Here is a 14,522-nt window from a genome sequence, read left to right as displayed (position 1 = left end):
TCTTGGGATGCAACTCAGTATTCTTCTTCCTCCAAACACGACGAGTTGAGTTTATACCAAAAAGTCCTACTTCGGTTTCATCTGACCACATGACATTCTCCCAATCCTCTGCTGTATCATCCATGTGCTCTCTGGCAAACTTCAGACGGGCCTGGACATGCACTGGCTTCAGCAGCGGAACACGTCTGGCACTGCGGGATTTGATTCCCTGCCGTTGTAGTATGTTACTGATGGTGACCTTTGTTACTTTGGTCCCAGCTCTCTGCAGGTCATTCACCAGGTCCCCCCGTGTGGTTCTGGGATCTTTGCTCACCGTTCTCATGATCATTTTGACCCCACGGGATGAGATCTTGCGTGGAGCCCCAGATCGAGGGAGATTATCAGTGGTCTTGTATGTCTTCCATTTTCTGATGATTGCTCCCACAGTTGATTTTTTCACACCAAGCTGCTTGCCTATTGTAGATTCACTCTTCCCAGTCTGGTGCAGGTCTACAATACTTTTCCTGGTGTCCTTCGAAAGCTCTTTGGTCTTGGCCATGGCGGAGTTTGGAGTCTGACTGTTTGAGGCTGTGGACAGGTGTCTTTTATACAGATGATGAGTTCAAACAGGTGCCATTCATACAGGTAACGAGTGGGGGACAGAAAAGCTTCTTACAGAAGACGTTACAGGTCTGTGAGAGCCAGAGATTTTCCTTGTTTGAGGTGACCAAATACTTATTTTCCACCCTAATTTACGAATAAATTCTTTACAAATCCTACCATGTGGATTCATGGATTTTTCTTTCACATTCTGTCTCTCACAGTTGAAGTGTACCTCTGGTGCAAATTACTGACCTCTGTCATCATTTTAAGTGGGGGAACTTGCACAATCGGTGGCTGACTAAATACTTTTTTGCCCCACTGTAACAGTAAGTTTTCAGGGCTTGGACACCGAATTTCAGATGAAATAAGCTTTCTCTAGGTTTTATAGATCCAATTTCTTCAGTGTTATATTCAACACTGAGAGTATGTGTCATAATTTTAGGATGGTAGTGCAAATTTCACAATCTCTTTATGAGATTAATTCTTTATTCCTTTGGAGCTAGCCTGTTTTTGTAAGTGGGCAAGCTTTGTGCAATTTGGATGCAACAATATAAGCTGCAGTAAAGCAGTAAATAGGCCGTACCCTGTGTGCTTTTGTTATGTGCTTGTCTACAAGTACAGCAAATAGAAGGGAAGGTTTTCTTCTTCTCTCCATTCCCCTCTTCCCGTGTGGCTCATGCAAATTACGCGCGCTCCTGTGCAGCTCAAGCAGAAAAAGATAAATTAGCTAAATTAAATGAAAAAGCAGTTTTCCGGGCCTCCCTGGCTGTTCGCTGTCCGCGTGGAAGCCTCGGTGAGGGGAAGCAGACAGTGTGTGTGTGCACAAAGACTTCAAAGGCTGCCGCTGTTTCTAATTAGCTCCGCTGAGAGCGGCTCTCGCGTCAAACTGTTGCGTAATTTCTCAAGGTGACGGCTGGGGGCGGGACTTCCGTGTCTGCCCTAAAACCAGGAAGTTGTCGTGTTACTTCTTTTCTCCTCCTCTTTTTCTTGCAGCCAGCGAGAAACGGGAGAAAGTCGGCGGCGTGAAGTTGCTCCAGCCGCCGGGGAAGAAGCAAGACACTGGCCTCATTTCTGCGGAACTTTTCCCGAAGAAATGGCCACAGCAAGAAGGAGCGGGCACATTGTGAGGTGAGGGCAGCTTCGAACTCTCCTCCTCAGACTACTGTGTTTACTGTGACGAGCACAAGGCGCCTGACGAGCAGCGTGAGGGAGGGACGGAGAGGGTGAAGTCGGTGATGCCAGCTGTTTTTGTGTTTTAATAAACCGCAGTTTGTCTGCTGTGTCGAGTCAGCCACAGGTGATAAGAGAAAATCGATCACAGGCATTTTGGTGAATCATCACTGTCAACTTCCTGTCTGATTTCCTGCCTTCACTTTATTGGTTATTTAAAGCAGAAACAGAACTTTCAGATGTAGTTGGAGCGGTGTGGGGGCAGGGCGTTCGGGGTTGACCTGGCCCTATTGAATAGTCTTAAACTGCCGTTTTGCATTAAGGGGCGGGGTCATTAATAATTCGTTAGTAATTATCAGGTAAACTGTGCTGGCTGCGAAGTTGTTTTTTATTCATTTTTATTGACTTAATAACAATGTGTTTAAAAACGGAAAATTCCTAATCAAACGTCAGCAGCTTATTTTAAAACAATAAGCTCCAAATGCTGCGTGTAATTGCAGGCGGTACTTAATGGCACGTGAATGACTGTACATAAAAGATGGATGTAGCCATTGTGACGTCACCAAACGCTGGTAATGAAGACTCCCATTTTCGCATCATTGCCTTGGTATTGAAACCAGATGTGAACGAATGAAACTGTCTGAGAAACTAAAGGCAGTTTGTGAATGACCGATCTTGTGCCAGTGAGCGAAAGCTGTGCAGCCCTGCTTTCAAACCGTAGTAACGACCAGACTTTATACCTTTAAATTCACGTTTTATTCAGTAATAAAGTGATCTGCAAGCTCTTTCCTGAGTAAGAGAGCTGAGGGTCGTTGACCCATTGATTTCTTTATAACTGTAAGTCTTTACTCAAGAGTAGTCACCTCCTGCTGGCCATTAGAAATCTAGGTTTAAGGCCCTTTTCAGTCCGGGAAGCCGAGTCCATCTAAATACAGCCTATGTCTGCAATCTGCATAGTGAAAAGCCCCAGTTTCTGTTTAGCTGTATTAAAATTCCAGACCACTGAATTTGAATACCGAGAGGTCATGATAACTAAGATAAACATCCACGCACACAGTACTAAGTCTTCATCTCCTGTTCTGACAATAAAGCACATAAACAGTGTTTTGCATTCTCTGATATGTGTAGTTCAGTGTTTTTGCTGAAAAATGGTCAAAAACTCCTGTTAAACCTAAAAAGGGCTGTCAATTTTTTTTTTATCTTAAAACATTGGCTTTAAACCTTTGATGGGAGATTTGTTTGGGCAGGATGTGAGAGGGAAAGTTTTGTGAGAGTTGGAAACCTTGATATTGACTTGATTTTATTTGATATTTTCCCTTTTATCTTATTTCAGATAAAAGAGGACATTAAATGTTGAGGATTTTCTCCAAGATGAATCTTGCTCTTCATCGGATTTTAACGACTTGCGCTTTCACCAATGCTGTATTGTGTCTTTATAACTTCACTATCTGCAGAGCGAGCCCGTGATGACACAAAGCATAGGCTGCCCCTCCCATATCCCATTCCTGTTGTCTCTCTGTTCAGACTCTGTCTTCCTGAAATTTCCCACCCTCCCTCTCTCTCAGTTTCTGGGCCATGATCCGTAAGAGAAGCTGTCTGATTTTTTGTGGCGCGTTCCTGTTTATCACATGGAATGCCATACTGGTACTCCTGCTGTGGGGGAGACCCCCACAGGGCCGAGATCAGAAAGAAGGTCCCAAAGGGCCCCCCAGCAATGTGATGGAAGATGTGCTTCGATTTGCAAATGCATTCGAAAGTGAACTTGAGATGCAGAAAAAAATCCTATTGCAAATCCAGAATCATCAGTTGCTCTGGGAGCCATCAGACAACAAGCCAAAGGTGACCGCTGCTCCTCAGCCTGCCATCCCTATCCTTGTCATCGCCTGCAACAGAGTCACCGTGAAGCGCTGCTTGGACAAACTCCTGCAGCACCGGCCCTCAGCAGCGCTCCACCCAATCATAGTGAGTCAGGACTGCGGACATGCCGAGACCGCTGAGGTGATTCGGTCTTATGGAAACAACGTAACTCATCTGAAGCAGCCGGATTTGTCTGACATCCAAGTGAGGCCTGAGCACAAGAAGTTTAAGGGTTACTATAAAATCTCCAGGCATTACCACTGGGCGCTAAACCAAGTGTTCAAGACGCTCGGTCATTCATCTGTGGTGATCGTGGAGGACGACCTGGAGGTGATTATTTTCATGTTAAACACCAATGATTTGTGATCTCTCCTTCATTTTCATTCTTTATTTACAACTTAAATTAATCTTCTTCTTTCAAAACTCGTTATTTCACTTGTTGCGATGGTTATGTAACAGTTGAACTGAATTATTCATCTCTTGCTCTAGGTGGCACCAGACTTCTTTGAGTATTTCCGAGCCTTGCTGCCTTTCCTGAAATCTGACCCCAGCCTGTGGTGTGTGTCTGCCTGGAATGACAATGGGAGGGAAGGCTATGTGGACCCCGGCAAGGCCGACCTGCTCTATCGGACAGACTTCTTTCCCGGCCTGGGGTGGATGCTCCTCAGGGAGGTGTGGGAGGAGCTGGAGCCAAAGTGGCCTGAGGCTTTCTGGGACGACTGGATGCGCCAGCCAGAGCAGCGCCGCAACCGTGCCTGTATACGCCCAGAAATCTCACGGACTTTAACTTTTGGTCGCCAGGGTGTGAGTCTGGGTCAGTTTTTTGACAAATACCTGCGTTACATTAAACTGAATACCGAGATTGTGCCTTTCACCAAGTTGGACCTGAGTTACTTGAAGGAGGAGACATACAAGGAAAACTTTGAGAAGGAAGTTTACAGTGCTCCTGTGGTTAAATATGAAGATGTGAAGCAGGGCCAGCTACAAGGACCCGGGCCCTTCCGCCTTCAGTACTCGAGTAAGGACAGTTTCAAATTGATGGCCAAAAATCTGGGAATAATGGATGACTTTAAGTCTGGAGTGCCACGGTCAGGGTACAGAGGGGTGGTCAGTTTCATGTCCAGAGGACGGAGGATCTACTTAGCACCCCCTCCAGGATGGACCCAGTATGACCTTTAGTGAAGCTGATGATGAAGAACGTCCATGAGCAGTAGCCTTTTATATCTCTTCAATGTGATGGGGGAAAGCATTCCAGACCAAAGAAGAAAATGATCTTTGCTGACGCTGTTTGTCCTTACTGATACAGAATGGATGTCCCTTTCTGGTGTGGGGGTTTGCCAATACTACTCAGGTCTTTTTCATTCTTCCAAAACATTTATACACACGGTGTAGGATCCACCACAACTACGTGTTAGACAAATCTGCTGTAATTCGCCAGAGATCTATTTTTATACGATGCTAAGTGTGCACATGACATTCATTAATGCATTCAATGCAATTACTACTTTGCCACTTTTGTTTAAATTATTTGCAGTCTCGGGTAATCTGTGTGACCTGTTTCTGTCTGCTGTGAAGAGGGAAATGTAATCTGTGGTGTGGTTGCTTATAGTGTTGGTGCCAGGTAATAACTGCAGTATAATCTGTCGTTTGATTCCGATCATTAATGCCTTCTATGGAAATTATTCTTTGTGCTTACTTTTTGTCACATGATCCTGTTTGATACTCTAATGTGATTCTATTTGCAGGCTCGTTACCCTGCAAACTACTACACTTGTTTGTCTGATCATTTCTGGATTAAAAAAAAAATACACAACTTTGATATTTTCACTCGCACTTCATGTTGCATGTGTTTAATAAACAAACAGGAGAGAGGTTTTCTTTAGGTGTGGAATTGGGTCTGTGAACTCGCCACACACACACTGGGATAACTGAGTACACAATATCTTCAACGTATTATTGAGTCATCCTGTAAAAAGGCTGCACAAGCTGATAGATGACCTCTTTTTGGCTCCTGAGACACGAGGGGTGCTTCCCAGAGTCTAACCTGCGTGTGGTAATGTGCTCAGTGCTGTGTTGCCCTCAGTCATCCTGGTTACCAAGATTCTTGCAGAGGCACTAAAGTACTATTAACTGGATAATTAAATTGATCTTGCACTGCAATATCAGTGATATAGGTCATTACCAAAATATAAATAACTTCTAGTCAGAGTGTATCTGTAGATTTCAGCCGATGTGGCACGGTGACTTTACTGGGTGGGCCTGGACCCCTGGGGGCTGAGCTTAACACCGACACTGGAAAAGAGAAACTCCCGTCCTATTTCCTAAATTGCACGTCCTGGATTTCTCTCCTCCCATTTCAGTCTTTCCCACCACAGATGCGAAGAAGAGACACTGAAGCCTCAGCAGAAAGGTGACTGTCAAGAAGCTTTCTTAAGAAAGAGAAACTGCGAGAAAAGCTTGAAATGTCAAATTACACAAAAACCGGAAATCGGAAAATCAGTGGCAACAGGTCTGATGGAGCGATGAAACCAAACTTTAAAACTGGCCGTCAATATGTAAAGAAGAGATCAGGAGAACGCTACAGCAGTGAAACTCTTTGAAACCGCTTGGGGCTGCATTTCAGCCAGTGGTGTTGGGGACCATTTCAAACTGGATGGAGAAAAGTTGGCCTGAGAGTTAAAAAATAAAAACAAAACATAAAGGTGGTCATACCAAATTCTGACTTTAAAGCTCAATGGAACTGTACAAAATCGGGTTTTTTGTATACACTGTATTTCTATTTATGTTCGCACATGTTCAATAAATTACTGCAATTATTTCCCATTTCACAGCAACAAAATAGAGTTGAGGACTGGCTCTTTCACACAGTACGTACCTAGAAGTTCTTTTATATTCACAAGTCATTATTGTGTGCACGCAAGTCCTTGTCTTGCATGACCAACTTACTGTCTTGTACGGAAATGTTCTTAGCGCAGAGCAGTAATTATCTTTTTTATTTTGTCTTGTTATCTTGTATTAACAAAGTCATATCTTGTACAAACAGTCATCATCTTGTGCCGACGTGTAATTAATTTATTTGCACAAGACAATTTGCTGTAATAAGCTTATTATATACCTTGTTTTTTTGCATGGCAAAAAATATTTGAATTCAACTCCAGAGCCCTTAGATCACCTGTCTGTCGCAAACCTTCAGATAGCCTCCATAAAATTAACAGCATTCACTGCTGTAGTGCAACTACGGTGGCCACCCTGGCTCAAATCTTTAAGTGCGTAGCGCTTCTATTCGCCTGTTTACCTCATTTGTAATGATGATGTGAGGCCGAAACCGCTAGCTAGCTAGCCTAGCTAAAGTACTGAAGAGCCGGTAAAGGATGGAGGGAAAGAGGCGTGTGTCGGGGGGTACATTTTGATAGCCCCCCCTTTTAGTTCTCATCTCCTGGCAGCGGTTTGTTCAGAAAAGCAGCCGTCACGCTTTCATTTAGGCGCTAGCCTGTTAGCATGCTAGGTGCAGGCAAGACTAGCTTTAGTGGGTTTCAGTGTGGTTTAATATGGCAGATAGCAAATTCAACACCACTCCTGACCGCTGGAATAATTTTTTAATTTACCTCTACTTAATAACCTTCGGTCGTTGTTCATAGCACCGGGTTTTTAGGTCAACAAACCCCGCCTGCTGTTGAAGACTCCTTAGCTAACGCTGGTGCTAACCCAAAAGTGTTGCCTGGAATGGAGCCAGGCGACCTGCGAGAGAGCCCCGCCGGCTCCGGGGAATCGGACGTAGGGGAATGGAGGGAGTGTATTGAGGAGGTCAAAGCCGCGGAATGCGATGGAAAGACTCAAGAAATGGCGCTCAGAGACACCTGCGAGGAAGGAGAGAGTGACAAACAGAAAAGCCCCGGAGAGCAATTGCACAGTCCGTATGAAGAGGAGTTGGACCCCAGAATCCAGGTACCTCAAAATTCGGACTTTTTGTTTAATCTATTGCTGACCGTTAAACATCCTTCAGCTCTATTATTATATTAATCAGCCGCTTTTAAATTACTGTTACCTACACCTGGGTGTGTACATCCGTGATTACTTTCGATTTAGTGTGACAGAAAGGTAGTAATGTATTCAAATGAGCACATGTTCATTATTCATTTAAAAGATAATGTCTTCATAATACGGTAATCTGTGCAAATCCCTGTCAGATCTGAAGTGATTATCCTGTCACCAGTGTAACACACCTCTGACGTGTGTCACCTTACACTCCCAACCTATTAATCATCGCCATTACAGTCAAATAGTACTACTAATGCTTTCCCAATATAAATACGTGAGATACATATACTGTGTTTTTCCACAGGAGGAACTGGAGCATCTCAATGAAGCCAGTGCTGAAATCAACAAGCTAGAACTGCAGTTGGATGTAAGTGTAAATACGTAATAGATAGAAAGCTATTCAGTTATTACAATCATTGTAAAATATAACTATCAAATAATCTCCTATTATCTTTTTTTTATTTTTAAATGGCTTCTCTTCTGTCCTCCTGTGTTTGTTAAATGTTTGGGCTTTGGTCAGTTTTCCACTGTTTTCCAACCTTCCCAGAATAGTAACTGATAGGTTAATTGGTGGTGAATATAATCAGTTACAAGTCTGCGTGAAATGTATGACAATTTAATAAGACTTGCCCTGCTTTTCTTGTCAGATTAAATAAAATTGCTTTGATGTTGACAAAACAAACTCATTATAGATGTGAAAAACCATTTATTGCCACCCTGGGAATTACTTCTCAATGTGTTTGTGTTTAAATATTTTATTAGTCTACCCCGAAGGTGCTAATGAATATGATAATTTTGTTTTTCAATATGTGTAAAGCACAGACTCTGGAAAAGTGTGAGCTCTTAAAATGGAAGATGTAGTGTTGCTTTTTGACACTCACTGAATCGGCTGCCCACTTCCTGTGTGAAATCGAATTAGTTGCTGCATTACAGGTAAATCTAATCCTGTCATTTTCATGCATTGATCGTCCAGGATGCCAGATCGGGATACCGGAAGATCCTCACAGAGTCTGCCCGAAAGCTGAATGCTCAGAGCTCTCAGCTCGGCAGCTGCATTGAAAAAGCGAGACCATATTATGAAGCTCGGCGCCTTGCCAAAGAGGTATACACAACAAGGTTTACATCTGTTTTCTCTGCCAAATGGAAGATGTGTTACAGACATGCATGTTTTTACTGCAGCATCTGGATTCAGGAGTGAGAATCAGGTGTTCTGCTCGAGGCGAGGGAAAAACAAACATCGGGTGCTGCAGTTTGTGAACGTGCACAAGTTCTGAGTAGTGCAAATGTTTTTTTGCTTTTTTAAATTATTTATTTATGTTTTTTTGGAGAAACGCACTGATCCCCAGTGTAAAATGCATCTAGGTCTAAACACAATTTAGATGCAAGGTGCTTGTTCTGTTCCTTTACGAGCTCTAGTTTTGGGCGATTTTGCAAACCAGTTAAATCTACAAATCTGAAGTGTAAATCTGCGTTAACTCAGAAAACCATCATTGGTGACATCAGCGAGCATATCTACTGAAACACCGGTGTGTTCACTGTGTGCCTGTATGACTGTGTGTATAATGACACAACGCTGACTTGGATGTGATGAAGCTCGCGATGTCATCTACGTGCTGTGTAGTTACGTTACAGCTAGCTGGCTAACCACCCACGTGTTGGTTGTTACTGTGGAAAATAAATGTCACTTATTAATATTTGCCGTGTGCCATTAAATCATCTACTGCTGGCTAACCTCAGTACTGTGTGATCTGATGTTAGCACACACAGGACAGTGGCCTCTGTGATGATTACGAAACTTTGAGCTGTGCGTGTTTGTCATTGACATCTTGTTTTCTTTTCTAACTGGATGTGACAGATGGGTGGAACTGACTGTAAAACTGCAACCTCATTGGCGACTGGCCAGTGTCTAAAATTGAAATTTACATTACCTGGGCACAAGTGGACCCTGTTACACTCAGACCTGCAGAAACTTTAACATTGATGACAGTTTGAATTTGCCTGATGAAGTAATTTGAAAAATGATCACCCAAGTTATCAAATCAGCTCTGGAGGTTTAAATTTCACTGATCACTTGCTCCTTATATTGCACCTTACAGCATATATAACTTGTATACAGCTGTATATATCTGTGTTTTATCTTTGATTGTGAAGTAATTTTAACGTAAAAATCTACATACTTCTAATGGAGAGATGCCAAACTGTTTTTCATTGTTCTTGTAACAGTAACAATAAAGATCTATCTTATCTTATCTCTTAGATGAACTAGCCAACCTGGTCCAGCCTGTCATTTGTCTGTGTTAGCAGGCGCACTAGCATTATCTAACATTAGCCAGAAGAGAGAGCGAGAAAAGTTTCAGATTTGATCCCAAAAACCCAACAACCTTGGACAAGCAGGTCTTTCATTGACGTTAATGATTAGTGAATTCCATTTCTAAGATTGTTTTTGACGCTGGGAGCAGAAGAAAGGCGCTGAGACAAAGCACCTGGGAATTACAACAAGCGTCACATTCTTTTCATTTTTGCTGAAAATTTGACCCCAGTCCTTCACATAGAAATCACATGTTCGAGATATGCAGGGAACAACGTCTCATGCATTAAAAGTTACCTAACACATTCAGACTGAAAGGCAGTATTGTTTTCCTGTAATTGCATTGACCTAGAAGCGTTTTGAATATAAAAACTATGATATGCAAACTCATTTCAGCAGAGAGATGACTGTAATTGGATTGAACAGAACAGGGGTGTTGTGTCCTTGTCGTAGTCCACTGCTGTAGGTTGTTAAAGGTGCGTCTGCTCTCCATAGGCACAGCAGGAGACTCAGAAGGCAGCTTTGAGCTACGAGAGAGCCGTTTCCATGCACACAGCTGCCAGGGAGATGGTCTATGTGGCCGAGCAGGGCCTGCTGGCTGATGGCAAGAACACCCTGGATCCCACCTGGCAGGAGATGCTCAACCACGCTACCGCCAAGGTAGAAGAGCAGTTTTAAGATGCGTGGCTAAACAGAATGCTTTCATTTCTATTTGTCACCTCAACAAGGTTGCTATAGTTTTACCAAACAATGCAGAGTTCAGTCATCTCTGAGTTTATCTGGGTAGAGTCAGAATTTTGTCTGATTATTCTTGTTAGGTTTTTGCTCTCCGGTGTTTTTTGCGTGCACACATGCACACCATTATTTTTCTTCGTGATCTCGCTGCTCTGCTGTCTGCATTGTTTGTGGAAAAATAAGTGTGCAGATAAGTGTAGTGATTCTTGGCAGCCTTGGATATACTCACAAACTCACTGTTGCTGGGTTACAATTGCCAGACTCAACAGAAAAGATACAGACAGCTGGTGAACTTCAGTGCCCTCTCAGCTGTAACATGCAGCATGGATGACATGATTTTCTTGGCCTTGAGTGTCACAGAACTCTGTAAATGCTTGACTTGTTTATTCCTTTCAGTTACAGCACAGTTTAGATCTAAGTGTGATCTGGCTTCTAGATATTATATTGATAGCTGGACTAGTTTGATATTGCTACAGTAGTTTCAGTCATCTGCAGATTTTAGAGAGAGCAAAATGAGTGCTCTGAAAATCTCGCCAACTTTAGTGAAAACTGTGAATGCCTTTAGCTGTTTAAAAACACATTATGTTATCACTCTGTGTCTTGGTAGCCAATAGAAAGCTAGTATAATGCTGTTACCCTGGCTGCTGTAGTCCTGCAAACATAACTTTACTCAAATTATCTATATCACAATAAAAAGATGGACGAAGTCACGGCAGCATCAGCCACCGGTTTTGATTTTCACTCAGCAAAACCAAAGTACAAACTCCTTGGATTGGCTGTACTGCACAGAACGACGTATAGTTCCTTAAGAAGACGCAGTAACGGCGCTACACGGTGAAAAGGTCCGTTCAGTGATTCTAGTTAGCTGAAATGAGGCCTAGCAGACACAAATCAGCTACACCCTTGCATACACCCTTTGACCTGTAAAACTGTGCATGTTAACATGGGAGCTTATAGGCACCGACTCACTTTTAGAGTCAAGCTTAAGTGACCCCCGGAGGAACCGCCATTAGGGCACTTTCATTCACTTACATCTTCATCCTCACAGGTCACCTTTTGTTTGCACCAAATGCTTTGGCTTATGTCGGAGAACTACACTAGTAGACAGACCTGACACGTGGCACCCCACTGTGTCAGCAAATATTTGAAATCTGATTATATAGCTGAATATTTAAAAACATTGAACCTCAAATTTCGGATATAAAAAAACTGCATTTATGGGATCACGAGTAAAATAAGATAAAAATTTCATCTACCATCATCTTTGCTGTGGCAGAATTTTATTTTTTATTTTTTTAATGTCTCTGGCAATAAACACCTACCATAATGTGTCAGAGTCAGAATAGCTGCTTAGTGGAGGCCCACTGATGTTGAAAGAGAGGTGAATGATCGATGTTACTCTAACTAGGGAATCTAAGTGGACAGTTATCAGCCGAGTACCTGTAGGTAACCGATGTCAAGGCCCAACGTTTGTCTTGTTCTTAATTTTTCTTCTCCTTTTCTCAAGTCTACCAAGTCGTTCAATATGTATTTGACTACTTAGAGTTTGTGTGAGGGCCTTTTAAACAAATAATCAAGTGTCATTTCATTTGGCAGCGCAGACACAGAAAGTACAAAGTCTTGAATTGTGCTTTATTGTGCTATTAAAATGTTTCCAGAAATTTAGAAAAGACAACAATAAAGAGTGTGCCTGAAACTCTGTGGACAGGCATTTACAAACTAAACAAGAAGCCTTTTCAGTTCTTTACTTTTTTAAGAAAATAAGAACTAATGAATGAACAGTGAGCTAAATGGTTGGGAATGAAGATCAAGGCAAAGTTTATGATAAAACCAGTCATATTTGCATTAAGAGAAATGCCGTTTCCTGTTACTGTTATAATACCGTCCGTCTCCTGTGTCTCTCGCAGGTGAACGAAGCCGAAGAAGAGCGTCTGCGCAGTGAGAGGGAGCACATGCGTGTCACGCACGCCTGTCAGGAGGCCGAGGCGCGTGTGCAGATGCTGCAGAAGTCCCTCAAGAGAGTCATCATCAAGTCCAAACCTTACTTTGAGCTCAAGGCCCAGTTCAACCACATACTGGAGGTAACACAAAGAGCCCAGTGAGACCTCTGTTTAGACACCTTCTGTTTAGTGTTTCCTGCACTTAGAAAGCTTTATCTGCTGATTTGGCAAAAGTTCTATAATATATTCAGTATTTTATGGATTTACTGGAGGTTACTGGGAGGTTATTTTCCTACTGGCATGAAATCAATGTTGAAATTGATGATGAAAGTTGCTTTGTGTGACTCCAGGAGCACAAGGCCAAAGTGCTGCAGCTGGAGCAGCAAGTAGCCAAAGTGAAGACCCGCTATTCCATCGCCCTGCGGAACTTGGAGCAGATCAGCGAGCAGATCCATGCTCAGAGAGGGCGGGACCCGGGCGAGGGGGGAGGACGCCCTTCTATCTGTGTCGGGCGGAGCCCCCCTGTCGGAGCAGAATCTGACATCAAGGTTCAGTCTGAAGGCGGAGCCTGTGGCGGCGCCATTGGAAGGGATGGAGTGGACGCATCCATCGACCTGCTGGAGAGATACAAGGAGAAGGAGCATGAGAGGGAGAGGGAGCGAGCCGGCTCGGATTCCCTTTCAGTCTTCAGCCTGCAGACCATTGCTTCTGACCTCGAGAAATACGACTCCATCGAGCACCTCGGGAATCTCAGCGACGTGGGGAGCATCACCGGGGATGAAGGGGAGAAAGAAAAAACCAGAGTGACCAATAAGAGAGACAAGCTGGTGGAAACGAGCGCCAAAGAGCGCCAGCAACAGTTCTATAAGCAGCACCACCGAAGCTTCAGTTTGTGAGGCTGTCATAGAAACAGCTGCTGTAAACAATGCAAAAATAAAAACAGCAATCCACACTAGGATAAACTTCCCTCATTAAAAAGGTACCAAACAAAAGTATGAGACAGGGAATTAAGTGAAAAAGAAGGAAAGCTGCAGCGATGGGTGTAAATAAGCACATGCACATTATTCTAAAGCTGAACACAGTAAACAGTGTAGCCTAGTTAGAACACTACAGGATCTACAGAGCTTACATCCCTGCAGGACAAGTATTCAGTATATTTACTCCTCTGAAGGATTCTGGGTAGAATTTGTTCCTTGAGCATGAAGGAGCAGCTAAGAAAGATGAAAAGCCTTGTTTGAACAGACATATTTAAAAAGGCATCATTTTTTGCTTTCCCAGGCTAATCGTTGATCTAACTTGGTGAGACTGGTAAAAACATTCTCCCTCGTCCTCCTCTGTTGCGTCCTCTCCAGTCGAGTCGAGTCTCATCAGCGATTGCTTCAAGGTAGAAGGTCGCAGGGCCCCTGAGATCCCCACCTCCTCAGCGAGTAGGGAAGAATGTAAAAAACGTTTCTTTGTCAGTGCAGAGTGAAAGCATGTTTGAATCCTTGTTCCATGTGTTTATTTCCTGTAACATGCTGCAAGTTGTGCTTTTTTTTTTTTTTTTTTTTTTTTGGGACGTTTTAGCACGAGAGAATGCGTTTTTTGAAAATCCCTGAAATGAGTCTTAAGGCAGCATGCACTCCATCATTTCGGTTTTTGAGCGCTGCTTGCTGAAACAAACACTGACACAATCAGCCTTATTTGTTTTATTTAACTTGGTGTTGTAACACTGGAGTGTCATGATCCAGATGATTTGGATATTGTTTACATTTGTGTATATTTTTTGCCCTTGTTGTAATTTGAGGTGTGCCTTGACACAAACAAATTTAGCTTGAGTAGTAGTTTGTTGTAATCTCAGTTTGGAACCATTTAAATATGAAGTGAGTGCCCGTTTTATGATTTTCAAATAT

At 43.0% G+C, this 14,522-nt stretch overlaps 2 protein-coding genes across 2 annotated transcripts; both read left to right on the top strand.

Annotated features, from left to right (window-relative positions):
- Positions 1–1,527: 1,527 nt before the first annotated feature.
- On the top strand, positions 1,528–5,433 carry mgat1a (alpha-1,3-mannosyl-glycoprotein 2-beta-N-acetylglucosaminyltransferase a). Its single transcript, XM_085365974.1, has 3 exons — positions 1,528–1,710; positions 3,086–3,939; positions 4,099–5,433. The coding sequence occupies exons 2-3, from the start codon at positions 3,328–3,330 to the stop codon at positions 4,786–4,788; spliced, it is 1,302 nt and encodes a 433-aa protein (XP_085222100.1). The 5' UTR covers positions 1,528–1,710; positions 3,086–3,327; the 3' UTR covers positions 4,789–5,433.
- A 1,456-nt stretch (positions 5,434–6,889) lies between these two features.
- sh3bp5la (SH3-binding domain protein 5-like, a) lies at positions 6,890–14,143 on the top strand. The gene is made up of 6 exons (XM_085365973.1): positions 6,890–7,554; positions 7,952–8,014; positions 8,621–8,749; positions 10,451–10,615; positions 12,598–12,771; positions 12,981–14,143. Exons 1-6 carry the CDS (start codon positions 7,333–7,335, stop codon positions 13,524–13,526), a joined length of 1,299 nt encoding a protein of 432 aa, XP_085222099.1. The 5' UTR covers positions 6,890–7,332; the 3' UTR covers positions 13,527–14,143.
- Positions 14,144–14,522: the final 379 nt, after the last annotated feature.

This window comes from Diplotaxodon limnothrissa, linkage group LG11, assembly GCF_057381915.1.
Source record: "Diplotaxodon limnothrissa isolate DT_005_m linkage group LG11, D_limnothrissa_male_GT1.1, whole genome shotgun sequence".
NCBI classification, from domain to species: Eukaryota; Metazoa; Chordata; class Actinopteri; order Cichliformes; family Cichlidae; genus Diplotaxodon; species Diplotaxodon limnothrissa.
The sequence above is the reverse complement of the archived record's forward strand: the minus strand, read 5'-3'. Positions and strand labels throughout refer to the sequence as shown.